General features: G+C 40.4%; 1 protein-coding gene across 1 annotated transcript in view; it reads left to right on the plus strand.

Moving 5' to 3' along the window:
- me1 (malic enzyme 1, NADP(+)-dependent, cytosolic) overlaps window positions 1–17717 on the plus strand; it is an 83586-nt gene that overhangs the window by 65344 nt on the left and 525 nt on the right. Inside the window, exons 6-13 of the mRNA XM_029452489.1 lie at window positions 3721–3824; window positions 12783–12892; window positions 13973–14070; window positions 14695–14808; window positions 15311–15416; window positions 15921–16063; window positions 16435–16608; window positions 17619–17717. Coding sequence (XP_029308349.1) covers window positions 3721–3824; window positions 12783–12892; window positions 13973–14070; window positions 14695–14808; window positions 15311–15416; window positions 15921–16063; window positions 16435–16608; window positions 17619–17717 — 948 coding nt within the window. The remainder of the gene's footprint in view (window positions 1–3720; window positions 3825–12782; window positions 12893–13972; window positions 14071–14694; window positions 14809–15310; window positions 15417–15920; window positions 16064–16434; window positions 16609–17618) is intronic.

The following is a 17717-nucleotide window of genomic DNA, read 5'->3' on the forward strand; positions in this document are numbered from 1 at the left end:
ATATGCTGTTTGTGCATCTCTACTGGCTTTCACATGTCCTTTACCTCAGGCAGGTCCAGACGGTTCTTGATCGCTTGTCTCACCCTACTTTTTCATAAATTAACACTGAAAGTTAGACATTAAACTACCTAAATTCCTCATTAAAGGTCCAGTATAACAAAGCAGTCAAATATAACTTTATATTATTTTCCTGAAGTCCGTCATCAGTTGCAACAGTGAAAATGGAGCTTTGGTGTCTGTAGCGAGCATGAACTGTAAAGCCATACACAAGGACTAATCCCTTCTGAGAGAGAAGGGGCTGTACAACACAAAGGACAGTTTATCCAATCAACAGGAGATAATCTGGTACAAAAAGACAACTCATGTCAACAGTTCAGCACAGTGTCACCGAGGTCAGCCCATTTGAAACTCACTCAGGACTATCCGAGTCACTTATAATGCTTCTATTTCACATATGATCCCCAGTTTCAGGGTATTTTTTGCTCCTGTCATCTTTTTGCTCACTGTGGCCTTGTTTGCAATATAAAAGTCCTGCACCTCTATGGAAACAGCACAATCATGGCTAGAAGTGGAAATATCTCAAACATGTTTTTTGCAGTATATCACAGAATTGCAAAACACAAGTTGAATTTCTTTGATAATTGATTTTATAAATACCCGGGGAGAAATGTAATCTGTGTCCACAAATGTTACCGATATAGACAATAAACGTGTTCTCCATAAACTTAATGTTAAAACATCTTCAACCTCAACCTCTACTACTGAGTTTTTGTCAGTGAGTCGTTCATGGCTTCCCAGTTGTACAGAGGAGTGCATCATTTAATGTTATATAAAGGACCTGGTTAGTGTAAATGGTTTATTTTTGGCAAAATGTTACATAAGAAATGTAGAACGAAGTGATTTTGATAAGATTTGATTTCATGATTTGTTCAAGAACCTTTGGAGATTTGAACATCCAAAGATTATTTCTGTTTTTACTGTTTCTGGCTATGATAAATGATATAATATTGGATATATTTTTTAAAGAAAACGGGTTGTGGAGTTCAGAGAGTTAAAGGCATTTTCGTCACAGCGTGTGAATAATAAAAAAAAGAAAACTCACCATCGAACTCTATAGACGGAACATAAGTTGCAAGTGGAACTCCACTTCATGATCTTATATCTATTTTAATCTTGCTCCTTGCATACTCTTGCATCATCTTCTTGAAATTACCTCCAAATGCGCTCTCTAATATCAAGCCACCGCTCGGCGGGATCACATGAAAATGGTTTGCTTGTTTTGGTTACTGTTGAACTGGACCACCTCGAGCCTATTACAGTCCATTTAAAGCTTGCCAGGAAATGAGTTGTCAACTTCAAATAAATATTGCCTTATATAAACTTCTTGAAGTGTTCTTGGATATGGCAACTCTTGACCCTGCCATGGAAAGGCGGCTGCTGCTGCGCTCATCTTAGTGGCACCCTCTAATTATCCATCTCCAGAAGTAAAGGTCGCCTGCCCCAATGAGGCATGGCGACGCTCTGGATCAGGGAACACGAAGTTTACAGAGTGTAGCACGTTTAGATTAAAAATAAATCTGTCGAGGTAGGAATCTACAGTCCAGCTTGTTGTATGTTGAAACAGCCATGTTATATGAGGCAGGTGCAGCATTTCAAAGATCCGATGAAATATGTGCTAATACCCCAAAGCAAAGCCTGCAAGCAATCTATCACTGCTAGGTGACATTTACTTCCACCTAATTCATCACTGTCCCACTGCTTTCATTCTCTGTGTGTCTCTCCGTCACACACATGGCTTCCCATCAACCTCTGCTCTTAATGTTCTCCCTTCCCTGCTGTATTGCTGTCATTCTTCAAACTACTGAGGTGCAAAGGTCAAAGTTCGCTGGTGCTGTTCTTTCATCTGCTTCACACTGTTAGTTTTCTCTGGCCCCTATACACACACGTATGTCCCACATTTACATTCTTCCTTCCAGTTCATCTTTTTTAAGGAACTAATTGAACTTTATTTAATTATTCCTTCTGTTCTCACATGCCAGTGCAGTTATTACCTGCTCGTAATGAATAATGATTTGTTGTGAAATTTTATACAGACATTCATTGTTACCAGAGAATGAAGCTTACTTACTTTAGTGATCCTCTGGCTTATCCTTCAATTATAGCTGCTTCAGCGTATTAGCATTGTCATTGTAAACATGTTAGCATGCTGACCTTAGCATTTAACTCAAAGCACAGCTGTGCCTAAGTAGAGCTTCACAGAGCTCCTAGTGGCTGTCTCTTTTCTTCTATTCTAACTTGTTTAAATGTATATAGTTTTAACCACATCCTTAAAATGCTGAGCCATAATACAAGTAAGTGTTAACATTTTCAAGAACTGGAAGCACATAATGACTGAATACTGGAGAATTTGGACAAACTTTCTAAACTTTTAAGAAAATGTTTTTTAGAGTTTCACAGAGAAAAATGCAGCCTTATATACGTTAAAGGTCCCTATTGTAGAAGGTTAGATTTTTTAAGCAGGTCTAAGCGCTATTGTATATAAATACTGTGACTATATGAAAACGCTCAACTCACAGAAAATGCACATGCCGTCAAGACTTCTGTAAGGTTGTGATGTCACAACTATACTATAATATGCAGCTACACTGGCGTTACACTCATTCCTTGGCTGCTGTGACAGTACGAAGATGCAAATAACGCAGATACGGAAGACTCGGAAACACTAACCAATCAGAGCAGACTGAGCTTTTTCGAGAGAGGCGCTTAAAGAGACAGGCGCAAAAACGGAGCGTTTCAGACAGAGGGTGAAAACGGCTGTATTCAAACAAACAGTGTTGTTTTAGCATTAAAGCATGTAAACATGTTCTAGTATAAAAACTAAATACAAGTATGGACCTGAAAATGGGCATAACATGTCCCCTTTAATGATTATGCATTATTACCAGAGATACAGTAATTCACTCATTTAGTGTAATAATGGCCTCTCCCATACAATTATTTTAACGTTCACGTATGGGAAATGTCATTATGAGGAAATATAATTATTATTAATATAACAATAATGGGACAACGCTGTAGGATCACCCACATGGCTATGGTATAAGGTCTACAGAGACACAGGTGTCTGTATGTGTGAGGATGTGCTCACATTCTGTGTATATCTCCCCCTCCCTCTTTCATTTTCACACACAGCAAATGTCAAGACTTGAAAGAAATCACACACACAGTCTCACACACTCCTGGTACAGAGGAGTTTATACAATTAGTTTTTATTTAGGCTTTTATATACTGTACACAATAACACCTACACCATTAAATATTTTATTCCCCTGATGTGTCGTCCTGTAAATCGTTTTTACATTCAGTAAAACTGTAAATTTGCATTTTAGGAAGTGTAGGATGTGTGTTTGGGGCTTGGCACAGACTAGGGAATAACAGTCAGGATATTTTCACTTCTGCTACACAGATTTTTATTAGTCTCTTAAAAGCCCCTTAACTTTCATTTCTATGCTATGATGCTAAATCGGTGGAGTACTTCCTCTCGTAGATATGTGGAGTCACTAACTAGTGCAGCTGCCTAGTGCGGCTTTAAACAAAACTATTAAGTTGAGATGGAACATCAAAAATCAAATGTGCTTTCCTTTCTTTGTTCTTCTCCTTCAGTGTCCCTATAAGTTCCTCCTCTCACGTTCTGTCCTCTGCCCCTGTGTGTTTTTGCAGGCTCTGCTGAAGGACCCTCTCTACATTGGGCTGAGACATAAGAGAGTGCGAGGCCAGGCCTATGATGACCTGCTGGATGAATTTATGACGGCTGTGTCAGACAGGTATGATCGTATTGGCCTTCTTGCCTGGATGCAGTCTGCTATTGTCATTTTAACACAAACAGCACATGGTGTTGTTCAAAGAAAGCAGTTTAGCATAGTTGAAGCATGCAGCGATCTTGTGGGATTCAGGGGTCTGGAACTTTAGTCTCAGATGAGTCAGTGTTACCTTCTTTGAACTAAGTTTTGGTTGCTAAGCAATGCCAATAAAATCTCTCCTTACTGGCTGAACAGCAACATGAGCTTATTGAAAAGTGATCAGAGAGCCTTGGTAACCATCAGTGTTACTGATTTCAGTGGCACTGAGAGCAGCTGAACTGAACACTTCTATGTGTGTGACTCTTGGCAGCATCATAGTGGTGTACATTCACCAGTGATCTGACTTGCTTATGAGTCCACAGAAACTCAGCTAATTGGAATTTTCAGTGATGCTGGGAGAGTTTGTTTTGTTATTTCTTGTGTTTCACTTCCATTACCATTGTGAGACAGGGAATTTGTGGTGCATTCATGTCTGTCGGAATAATTCAGGTGAACGTTTTATGGGCAATAAAACTCAACACATCCAAGCGTCTAAATTTCCACATTAGAACTTAAGGTTCATAAACACACCTAAGTCGGAAAACAACTTGCCAACTCGGGATGATGGGACCATCCCAGGGCACATGAATGCACCACTGGCCTTGACATAGGTTTGCACTCTCAGCGTGCCAGTCTAGTCTTGAATGCAACATGATTGACCACGTAAACAGAGAAGCTTACAGGAATACTGGGATACCTCTGGTTTGTGGAAAAATCTGTAATTGTCTTCTGTATTGACTCCAGTGGTACCAGTGCAGGGAACTTATCTCACTATATCTTCCCCAAGCACAGACGATGCATAATTCAGACTTGTGATGTCCTGTAGACATGCTACTCAGCAGTGGATCACAGTAAGGGCTTAGCTTTGGCTTGTTTGACTTGGAGGCACAGCAAGTGGTTAATGTTCCCTTTTGCCATTGATTTGGTTTCCACGCACTGATCTTATCTTTCCCCTCTCCTCTGAGCTGATGTTAGGTGAGTCATACTGCCTCCCTTTGGGGCTTCATGTGTTTATTGCAGCCTTATTGTTAATGAGACTTTTGTTACCCTTGACTTGCATGCTGCACCCTGTGTGCCATGAAGCCACACACACATGGGCCTGGTTAAGACCCATCCTAACCTAGAGAGCCAGAGTCCAGTAGGAGAAGCCTGGGTCTGGGCCCCCTCCAGCTGGCAACAGGAAGCCATGACTCTAATAACCGGGTGGCTTCTCAACTACAGGGAACAGCGAAGCTTTTTCCCCAAAGGAGCCAGATTGGCGGAAAATGAGTAATTATGGGTTCAGAGATTGAATGAATGATTACAGCTCTGCAGTCTTTTAAGTAATATTCATGTTTGGTTTTCTAAGAAACTAAACATGAACTGAAATAGTTCAGATTGACTCATCATCAATAAACATTAGAAGTCTGGAGGAATGTTTTAATCCACCATTTAAAAAGAAATGCTTCTCAGTTGAAGGAGAATGGTTAGTGATGCAACACAGGGTTCATAAAGCTCCTGAGATGAAACTGGAGGATGTGCTGAAAGTGAAAACTCCACACAAGTAGACATGAATAGATCAATGGTGCTTTTAGTCACACAGATAACACATTAGCTTTTTTCTTTTAATGCCGCTCTAGCAGTACTATGTTGCATATGCTCGTAGGAGCATGCATATTCCCAATTCTGAACACGTGCTGTGTCTCAGCAGAATGTTTTATTTTTCTGGTGTACAAAAACCATAAAGTGTGTAAAAACGACACATTGTGGGTTATATACCGGACAATTTCTTGACCAGGGTGCAGTCACTTCCTGCAGTCTTGTAGTCATCGTAAGGTTGTCAGGCCAAGAAATATTCCGGCTCATATCCCCTTGTGCCGTTTTTACCAAATGAGAAATAACATGTTAGTGAGTTAATTGGCTTTGGAGATGCTGATATAAGGATTTTGTTCCCTTTACTAATTTACTTTAAGCTAATTTACTTTGCATATATGAATAAACATATCCAAGATATTGAAAACAAAATTAAAAACTATTTTAAACTCTTGGCAGCGAGAGAATAAGGAACGGAGAAAGGCCGATGGATGGATGAAAGGAGCAACAGATTAGAGGAGAAAGAATGCAGAATGCGTCTTTGTCTTTAATGACGGCTTCGGGGATTTAAGAAATAATGTGCGCTGAGATATGCAGAGGGGGGCTGAGGATTTATTAAGGCTTCAGCCATGAAGCCCTGTAGGGACTGCCGTAACAGACAGCCTGTGTGTGTACACAAACACACATATATATATATATATATATATATATATATATATATATATATATATATATATATATATATATATATATATATATATGCACACAAGTTGGACAGCTGTGTTTGGACAGAGCACCCTTGTGTGTGACCTTCTTTACAGACGTCCTCCTGACTCTGCTTCTAGTAACCCCGATCCCCTAATAGAAGTATGTATGACATCCACCTACTTCCTATTAACTGGACATTCAGATTTCACCAAGTCTCAGCTGAAGTCAGATTGTGTTTCCTGAAGGAGCTGGATCACTCGTTAACTCCCCTGTCCTACATATCGGCCCAGACATAACACCAAAGTCTGATTGATTTGCCACATGGGAGAGCGTCTCATGTCTCCCACTCTTTTTCATACTATCACATATTAATAATAATGTCACAAGCAGTTATTCTCAGTATATTTGACTGGTTCGGCAGTAAGCACCAAGAAACCCTGAAAGTGCTACTCCAGAAAACAATGAGTGTATGTATTTTTCTTTCATTCTTCTACCGCATAAATCACAGCAAAATAAAAGTTTGAAGCACAAAGGAGCGCTGTGTTCTGATAGCATTTTTCCAGATATCTTAAACAGCGCCATGGCAGGAAAGGTTAGCGTCTCGTCTACAGGTGTCTTGTCTGCCTGCCTGGTTGATTTCTGGTCATCTCCCCCAAGAAGGAACTCGGGAGCGATCATAAATGTCACATCCTCTGGATTTTTCCAGCAAAATCTTCCCGCGTCCTTCACAAAGAAATCAATCCACAATTATAGGCGTCTGAGAATGTTCTGGAAGCGCTCCGTTATTAAGGTTTGTTACAATCCGTTCACACATTGGCAACACAAAGCGATTAGTATTTTGTTACATATACTACCTTTAAAGGCCCAGACACATGAAGCAGATGTCAAAGAACTAGTGGCAACCAAAAAGTCGAATTTGAACACACCGTAAAGACTACACCCAACGGCAAACTAGTAGGTACGTTCTGCGCCTGCATGAGAGGAAATAACTCTCCGTACCTGTAAATATATAAAGCTGTTGTTATGTCCGTTTCTCTTCTCGTGCACTGATTGGCTGAAGCTGAACAGCCAATCAGAGTGATTATTTTGCCAACATTGAGGCCGAAAAGAGCAGACGGTGCGGTACACACCACAAAAACAAGGCCGACAGACACTCACCGACGGCCCGACATTGACCAACGGCTGATGATCGGCTTGGTGCGTGATGGCCTTAAGACTTTAAAGAGATACTTATGATTTGAAATACAGTTTTCAGGGCTTAAAATAAGATATGCCAGAATTTAAGTTTATAACAATGAACTAACGTTATCAACAGAATATGAAGAGGTCACAGTGTTGATGTTATGTCTAAGATGTGTGTTGTGTTGTGCAGTGAGTGCAGCTCCGAGAGACAAACCTTTAGTTAGTTGTTAACTCTGGGGTCTGATCTAGGACCAGGCTGCTGCCACTCCTGGGTTTGTGCTGGCTGAATTCAACTTGCTACAGCTGCTAGCTGAAGGTCTGTCTTCAGAGCTGCAGAGTGCCAACTGCTCTACTCCCAGTGAAGTAGTTTCATGGCGGCGGGGGGACGAGACGGTACAGCCCGTGGTTAGTGGCACAGTAAACACATAGAAAACACAATTAAGACAAAGTAAAGTCGTGTTATTTTGACTCGCTCTCAGAGTTTTAGCAGTTTGGTCCAATTTTGCCTATTCTTGCCCTGCTGTTAATAATAACAACTTGGCTTTGATGACGTAAATGTAGATTATATGGAGTATGTAGTAGAGATAAAAGAGCATGTGGCCAGGCATTGCACATTGCACCTTTTTTAAAGCTGCAATAACTCACTTGTTACTTCGGGCTAGTGGAAATAAGCAGTAAATACAACACTGCCATAGTCTCAGCTTTTAAGTTGATATGTCCAACTTATTAGAAAACAGTTGCTTACTTACATATTTAGCAGAAAAATATTACGTTTTTGTTTTGCTTTTGTTACATTCAATGTTAGATTAATTTTCAAAAGAAGAACTACAGGACTTATACTTCTGCACACACTGGGAGCCGTCTGAGCAGCCATATCAGAAACAAGAGTTTTCACTCTTCAGCAGGTGTCAGCAGCGTTTACTTGCCTGTTGTCTTATCCTAGTGACAGATGTGAGTGCTTTCCCACTAGGGCCTTTTTGGTCTCAGAAGTCACTGAACAGACTCTGATGTTGACAAAACACAGGACAAAGAGACAGAAAGTGATCTCACTGCCAAATCTCAACCGCAGGAATACACCGTCTCTTTCTTTTTTTCATAACAGCAATGAGAGGTGGAACAAAGTCACTGTTTTGGAAGTAAAGTTCACCAAGTCCAGAGCTTTGTTTTGAGTTCAAAGTCACTCATCACCAAATGTAAGGCTGTTTGATACTTTTAACATCATAAGAATTTGAATAGTAACACATAAAGAATAAACACTTTAGATAAAAACCTACAAGGGGCTGATCAAATTGTATTGAGCAGCGACTTAGAAATAAATTCTACTGTACATTTCTTTGTGAGTGATAAATAGATCTTAATACTGCATATTGGCCAATGAACTTCAGTATAGTTTGTTTCTGTGCTAATTGTATATGCCAGGACATAAAAGTGTATTTTCTAACATCAGTTTCGAATATCGGATGGATCCATTGGACCCCAAACTAGATTACTGTTTCCCAGTATTTTGACATCATTTTAAAAACATAGGCTACACAAAGATGTTATATCTATAAAGGTGTAACCCTCTTCCCAGGAGCCCAATGTTTTGTTTCCCAGCCAAAATGATTATGTACATCATAATAAGTCATTTGTATTTTAAACCTTTTTACAATGTAATTCCCTAAAGTAATGTTTATGTAAGTATTATGCTTATACAGTATAATAATGATACCATAACTTTCATTGCGATTTCGGCACTTTTACCACATTTATTTCTACTTTTCTTGCGAAGTTACTCAGTAACAATTAATCCCACTATTCAGCTGGCAAAGAGGTGCATTGTCAGATTGTGGCGTTCCAATCTGAGTGTCTCCAAGGAAAGACAACAGACCTTCATGCAGAATAGCGACGACAAACACAAATGGCTTCCAAGAGAGCTTTGTTGTAGGCAAAACACACACACACACACACACACACACACACACACACACACACACACACACACAGTCAATAAACTCCCCCTATCTTTATGGCTCAGGCCAAGGACTAAAGAGCTTTCAGCATAGGGAAGATGTTCCTTTCTTTCTGGAGTACCACAACCACAGATAGTCACTCTGTAGTTTATGGTCAGTGGATGCCCATAAATATGCATGTGTTCACAGCTCAGTCATTCCCAGGAGTGTCTGACCTTTCTGTGCTTTCATTTTAAAATAAAACATAGAATCCAATGTCTGAAAGGCCACATTGTTTTTCTCTAATTTGAAGCACCTAACACTCAATTCTTTATCTTTACTGAGTAAACTTCTGCAGAGGACTACACTCCCAGATCCATCACTTTGGACTCACAGGCTTTCTGTATAGGCAGCTTGGTTCTGTGTGAACTGGTGTGACCTCTCCAGTAGTCAGTTGCACCAGACCATGCCAGAGGGCGCTCCACTGGCAGTGGGGAAAGGCCACATCTATCCTCGACTGTCGCCTGTCTCCAAAAGCCCCAACACAATGAAAAGTTTATAGCTCCCTTCTTGGCCTCATTATTCCTCCTCTTCGCACAAGCTCTCACTGCTTTAGTAATGCTTTCTGCTTGATAGGAAACACATTTCTCTCCTCAGCGCTACTGCCGTGTTGGCAGTTAGTCAGCCGGGCTGTCAGTTTCTGTATTAGGAATCAGTGTCTTGCAGGTTTGGCAGAGGGAAGGATAAACAGTGACCCAGTGATGGCACTCTCTCATCAGGACAGTTTTATTGCAGTTGCACTAAGGTCGCTTCTCATCCTGCATTTCTTTCTTGCCGCGCTTCCGCTCAGCTTCATCCTCCCGCTGAAAGTTTAAGCAGTTCAGCAGCCAGTGTAACAAGTGGGAAACAGATTTAGTGAATTGTACAATAACAGTGCAAACAGTTAGGAGGATCATTTTCCTTATGAGGTATGAAGTGGGGTTTAATGAAAAGTCTGAAAAAGTAGCAGGAAGAAAAATAAAGTTAAAATACAGAATGGAGAAAATAGGGTAAAACTGTGAAAAACAAATGTGACGAGGAAGGATTTAACCTCCCCCTCTTGTTCAGTTAGCTGACAGGCCTGCAGGTGTTGAGGGGCTTTGGCGGCGGCTCGGCCTGTTTGCTTAGTCTGTCCTCAATTTCCTCCGTCATTCACTGAAACATGATCCCTGGTGTTTTAACACAGGTTTCAGACAGACCTCATCCTTTCCTCCCATTGTTTCTAGCTGTAGAAGTAGACTTTAATAAAAGTGCTATTTAGAATTGTACTGTAAAAAGTTCTCAGTTGTTTGGTCTATCACTGAGTCTTACTTTTTATGCAATTTCACCTTGTGCAAAGATTTTCCTTAGACAGAATATCTTAAAGCTGATCATTTGTGAAACCACGGCGCAAATAGTGATGGTCCAATAACAGCTTAGTTACTGTAACTAGGCTCAGCAGGTATGTCAAGCTTACCGAAAGACAAAAGGGTGTTCATGGATCTGTAATAGAGTGCTGTGGGAACGGGTCCTGAAATGAGTTAGCATTTTTGCACTTCCGGTTCCCTCATCTCGAAGTCAATGGGATTTTTGAATGGGTTTTGGTTAGATTCCTGAGGTCTGTGGTTAAAACAAGCTTAATGGATTGTCACATTTCGTTCTACGACTTAAAATATGTCAGTTTAAACCCCTCTCATGAATTTTGAAATTTGTAGCTTCTTAAAAAAAGTGGTTGCTAACAAGTGCCTAAGTTCAACTACAGATGTTGTCGCGTACATTAAACGTCATCACTACTCGCGCACTTGCAAGCGTTCTAACTCAAACTTTCCGCCTTGTAGATTTAACAAATACTAAAATGAAATTACAAATTGGAAGCTTAGAGGTGGTGGGTTGAAGTCATGTAACTGTGGTTTAGTTTGTTAATAGCCTAACGTTAGCTTATTACTTCTGCTGATTGCAATCACTCTTTAAAAATAATTTGGTGGCTACTGTTTTTATTTTACTGGAGCTGCTGCCCCCGCGACCCGACCCCGGATAAGCGTTACACGATGAATGGATGTTTTTATTTTAACCTTTACAAATCCATAAGCAGGAGCAAAAGTTTAAGGAACGTAAATGTAAACTGCAAACATTAGCATGTCAAGCTTACTAGCTTACTGCAGTAGCCTAAAGTAGCATTTTTTCCAAGGAGCATTTATAATAAAAAAAGAGCCCCATTCATGATCGCACATCCACTGTATAGTGTTCCCCCGCTGTCTGGAAGCCAGGCCTACTATACCAGAATTTAGCCTCACATGTGTCGCTCCAGCTGGGTCTTTTGTGGATTTGAGGAAGTTAGCAGCCTAGCAAAAATCTCTATCTGAGATTTGTGTTTCATTCGCTGACATGCTGATCAATCATTCTCCTAAAAGCCTTTTTCTCAACTCATAAAGCTAACATTAGCTTAGTTAGCTAGGTAGCTAGAGCTGATCAAATCTGCTCGTGACAGTAGGCCTAATCATTTCAGGCGTCTAATGTCAAACTGGAATTGAATACTGAATATTACAAAATGACTGGATTGTTTGCAGTAATAGCCACTGTTACAAACATCGATATTAATATACAGTATTAGCTGAGTATTTCTTCAGATCTGCCATTAGCTTTCAGACATACATTTATCCTGTACACCTTCATCAGGTCGTAATTTGCTTGTCCTACAGCTGAACACCTGTCTTTTATCTTGGAGAGTAGCAGTCGCTCTGCAAACATCCAGTAAATTCCTGAACAAAAGTTACATCTGTTGAAAGGCAAGGGAACTTGGGATTCCTCTTTGGCACTGCTAAATCTAATTGCTGGCCTTATGGTTTATTTTTGTTGTACGATGTTTGTGTAGGAGTTCATAGGCACAGGCTCCTGTGTTCCTGTGTTTGACTGTATGCGATAGGTGGTCTGAGCAGCATCTTGTAAAATTGAACACGGCTGCTTTACTGGGAGACTGGGTGGGCCCTGTGTTCTTTTCCTGCAAATGTGGCACTTGTGATTCTGCTCTTTAGTGGAGGTTTGACCTCCCTCACAGAAACTCATTGTGAGGTGGTGTTGTTAAATTGAGGAAAACAGGTGTCAGCTTGTCAAATGTCTATTAAGCAAAACAGTGTAAACAGTTGTGTGGCTTTAATTTTCCCTTTAGACAAAACTTCAACCAAAAGAGTATTCCTCTCTATTTTTTTAAATATTTAAATATTACTGCATTTTCAGAAAACTGAATGAAATGTATTGTTATAACTTTGTGACCTGAGAAGCCAGCATCACTTCTCTTCATTTCTCACCCTGTGCTGTGTAGTGTAGTGAGAGAGCGCCCCTCTCAGGACTGAAAAAAGAATTTTGAAAGGAGACTGCTGTGTGTTTGAGTCTATTTAATGACCCTCCACCTTTGAGATGACAATTGTTAGATCCCTTATCTCCTGTGTTTCTCCTTTTCTGTCTTCTTCTACAGGTATGGAATGGACTGTCTGATTCAATTTGAGGACTTTGCTAATGTTAACGCTTTCCGTCTGCTGAGCAAATACCGCAACAAGTACTGCACATTCAACGATGACATTCAAGGTAACTCAACAACAAATGGACATCTTCTCTGTACAAATAAATCTTGTATTTTTGTTTGTTTGTTGTTTGGAGGAGAGAAGTTTCCTCCCCAAAGAAATCTCCCCCCTCTCTCCTGTTCGCTCATTAAACTCTCTGCTGCCTGTAAATGCTTCAGGAGGATGAGAGGAGCTGATGTCATGTGATTGGCTATTAGGCTGTTATTGAAAGTCACCCCAACTATTCACCTTCTATTGTGAGTGATATTGCAACATATAGATGAGAGCGAAGTGGTGAAATATTTTCAGATATTGCTTTGGGTGGCACCTCGGCTAAAAGCTACACTGAGGACATGACCAGAGGTTTGTACTGCGAAGCAAGTTCGACATAGCCAAGCTTTCTCTGCCTTGGCTGTGATTTAATGGCTCTAGAAAGCCTAAAACTCTGACCAGAGACAGAGCTTTCAGAATCTGAAACTCAACTGCATGTTGGTCAAACTATGTCTTATTAGGAAGTACTTTAATAATAAAGTTGTACAAATATAACCTTTGGGACTATAAGAGCAAGTTGTGTTCAAAAGATCTGAGTTAATTCTCTCATCAGTCTACAAAAACATGTTTGGTTATATCGTTGAATTCGATTTATCTGCCCGGAACAATGAATAATAATCAATATTCATTGTGTTTATTACTATTTAATGTTTCTTGAGAAATGTACGTTATAACAACATGGTTATGTAACAGTAAACATGGCAAAAACATTGAGACCGCCTGAGAATACCTTTATAAATTGTATCATGAATGGTGTATTGTATACAGTCCCAGTCGTAGTAAAAGAGTAGGAACCTACATTCAGACACGTTATTATCCATGGGATCCTTGTTATAATGGTGATATTGCCTTTGAAACTTAGATTATATACTAGACAAGGATAACGATCACATTTTTTATTCTGGGTACGTTATTTTAGACGTTTTTTTCTAGGGTTTAAGAGGTTAACACAAACAAAAACCACACACGACGTCCTTGTACGGCAAACGCACTCTTGAAAGAAACCTGCCTAATTGAACTTGAAGTGTTGATGTTGCTCTGTAATACTCCTCAGGTACTGCTGCAGTGGCAGTAGCTGGACTCCTGGCCGCTCTCCGCATCACCAAGAGCAAAATGTGCGACCATACCATTGTGTTCCAAGGTGCAGGGGAGGTATGTGCAGCACACTTAAAGCAAGACTGACTCTTTGTTTGGCACAATATGTCATTAGAAGATTTTCTTCAGTCAGATGCTTTAAGAAACTCTACATCCTGGTGGTTTAGGATTTAAGATGCTGGCCACTATTAGGGCAGTTAAAATGGGACCAAAAGCAGCAAAAAACAAATATGTCCTCAAGTGAAGCACAGCGTGTTTAATTTCATTTCATTTTAAGGTAAAAACCATTGAAAAGTGTATCTGTGACATGCCACAATGTGTAGCAGAAATGATAAGAAAAATCAGTGAATAATGCCAGTTATAAGACAGTAGAAATATATATATAAAAATATTTCTGATTAGAACCAGCTATCTGTATTAGGAGTTACCCCAAATAGTTGACTATTTGACGATATTCAGTTTTTTCTTCTTCCAAAAGTGACATGGTGTCACTTTAAACAAGGCCCTATTTGATTTGTAATATCATTACTAATTCCTCTTCACCACAATTAGTGAGACGGAAAGAAAACGTTTCAGATGGATGGGAAGATGTTGCATGTGATTGACATGTGAAACCAAAGCTGATATGTGGATGTCATGAAGCAGCTCCTCTCTTGTCCCGCCCTTTTGTCTTGCTCCCAGGCAGCGATGGGGATTGCTGAACTGATCTCCATGGCCATGGCGAAGGAGGGAATCGCTAAGGAAGAGTGTTTGAAGAAGATCTGGATGGTGGATTCCAAGGGTCTCATTGTCAAGGTGTCTGAATACTATACTGCAAATGTACATAACAAACACTACCCCAATGTAATCTGACCAATAGCTGAGCAGTAGGAAGTTAGAAAATTCCTGAAAATCACAAAACAGTTATCTCCACAATCAAGGAAAAACATTTTCATGGTTTGTCATTTATTTATCAGGTTTGTCCTTGGAATCAGTGCAACATCTGTCACACATCTGTTTTGTCCACCATATCCATGTGATTCCTCCCTCATTCCTCCTCCTGTCCTCGCTCTCTCTCCCCCTCCCCTCCATCCCACCGCTCCACTTCATATTCATCTCTTTTCTCTCTCGTTTCCAACTTTGGATCCTCCAGGCAACACGAACACTTACAAGAAATCCTTCATTCCATGAGCAGTAAAAATGTTGGGGAGCAATGTCAATGACTCCAAGCATTGAACTGTTTTAGTTTAGTGTTTTTTAAGTGTCATGTCCATGTCTTTAATGTCCTCCTCCTCAACTGTCCTCTCCAAATCCTCAGGGTCGAGACCACCTGACTCATGAGAAGGAGAGGTTTGCTCATGAGCATCCACAGATGAAGAAACTGGAGGACGTGATTCGGGAACTGAAACCCACAGCGATCATCGGTAAAACTACAACCATTTGATGTTTTCGTAAGACAGCCAGTTAGCTAATGTTGATGCAAGAAAGGACTGAAAGTATGTGTGTAGACTGTAGTGAGAATTTAGAATTCATGTGGCAAATGCTGAAGATGAACCACAACGTGCTGCGTTTAAAGGGATAGTTTGGATGTTTTGAAGTGGAGATGTATGAGGTGCTTATCTATAGTCAGATACTATAAACTACATTTTCAGGCGGGCCTTATCATATGTGGCTAAAATACATTTTGCTCGCGGCCCCTGTCCACAGCAGTACATGTTTTAGCTCCTGTGCTGGAACTTCTTTCAGTTTCTCCAAACTGGGGGCGTGCCAACCGTCATCTACTGTCTGTAATACAGTGACTCTGGATAAGTACCTCAAAGTACCTCACACTTCAATACATCCAAACTGTCCCTTTGAAATTTGAAATAGCGACAAGCTAGGGGAGACTGAAATGGGATATTTTCCACATTGATGGCTTTTCGTCTCAGGTGTGGCGGCTGTTGCCGGAGCTTTCACCGAGCAGATCATCACTGACATGGCTTCCTTCAATGAACGCCCAATCATCTTTGCACTCAGCAACCCGACCAGCAAAGCAGAATGCACAGCTAAGCAGTGTTACACAATCACAGAGGTACTCGCTCAGGACCCTCTTCATCGCAGATATAGTCATGTACATGTAGAGCTGCGACCATTAGCCGACTAATTACCAACTGTTTTCATTATAATCGTTAAAGTCATGTTTTTTATAAAACACTCAAATATGAGATTTCTTGCTTTTCTCTGTTTTATATCATATTCAAATGAATATTTTTGGGTTTTAGATCACAAAACAAGACATTTAAACACATCACCCTAGACTTTAGACTGCGATGGACATTATTTGACTATTTTCTGACATTTTACAGATCAAACGATTAATCAAGAAAAGAAAACATAACCTCCTTAGCAGAGGTGTATAATATTGATAATAATAATACATTACTATACCTTATTGTTCTGCAGGGGCGGGGCATCTTTGCCAGTGGCAGCCCATTTGACCCCATCACCCTGTCTGATGGGAAGACGTTCCATCCTGGTCAGGGAAACAACGCCTACATCTTCCCCGGTGTGGGCCTGGCTGTCATCGCTTGTGCCATCCGACATATTACGGAGGAAATCTTTCTCACTGCAGCAGAGGTAACATGTCAACATATACGCATACTTTTCAAATATTTAGATTATTTTCACAAATGGAGCCATCATGAAAATCACCTTGTGGCGGCAATTTTACTTTCTGCCATAACCAAATGATGTATTTTGCATCATATTTCATGAACCAAACCTGATGATATAGAAAAATGTGACGTCTTTTGATGGTCAAGGATTACAATGATACCGTAAACAAAAACATAAACTGTTCAGGTGAACAGTTTATGGAGAATTCAGCGAATGGAAATCACAGTATCTGTGACCCGAGGCTAGATTTTACATTATCATGTCCGTTGCTGCATGTTGTGGAGAGTTTTAAAAGCGTAATCCTTTTGTTCATCAACCCTGTGGCTGTAAAGAGCAGAACAATATGACCTTGGGTGAAGTGGTACTAAAGAAAGTAAGAGGCACCAGGTACTATCCACAAGTTTTTCTAATGGAAAACCAAAAAAGAGCGAGTCTAGTAGAGCCATGCCGTGCAGTGGGAACGTGTCAGAGTACTAGGAACACAAGTTAGCGTCTCTTGATGATTTTCTTGTGCCATGCCAAGTTTCCAACGGCCCATTATTCTAAAACCCCAATAGTCAAACGAAAGCCCATTTATGCGGCAGCCTGTTAAACTGAAAACAAACGTTCATTGTTCCTAATAAATATAAACTTTCCCTGCTATGAACAGCAGCACATGGCTAATCATTGTGCAGAATGACGTCATCTGACCTCATGACCCGCCCTACTCTGCCTCTGATCGTCTGATATTCTTGCCCTAAACATAAGCATCTCACTCCTCATGCCTAAACTTATTTAAACTTTCCAATGATATCATTTTGCATAATAATTAGCCATGTGCTTGTGTTTGTTGCAGAGAGAGTGTGATTTTCAGAACAATAGCCGGGATTTTTTCAGGAAAAAGGCCTAACAGAAAAATGTGCTTTTGGAACAATGGGCAGTCCCCGATGTTCTTCTCCACATAACATGAGTTGTGTGTTTACCATGAACAGGCTCTTGCTCGGCTGGTGACAGAGAAGGACCTGGCGGAGGGAAGGTTGTATCCTCCTCTCAACTCCATCAGGGAAGTCTCACTCATACTGGCAGTCAAG

This window comes from Cottoperca gobio, chromosome 16, assembly GCF_900634415.1.
Source record: "Cottoperca gobio chromosome 16, fCotGob3.1, whole genome shotgun sequence".
NCBI classification, from domain to species: domain Eukaryota; kingdom Metazoa; phylum Chordata; class Actinopteri; order Perciformes; family Bovichtidae; genus Cottoperca; species Cottoperca gobio.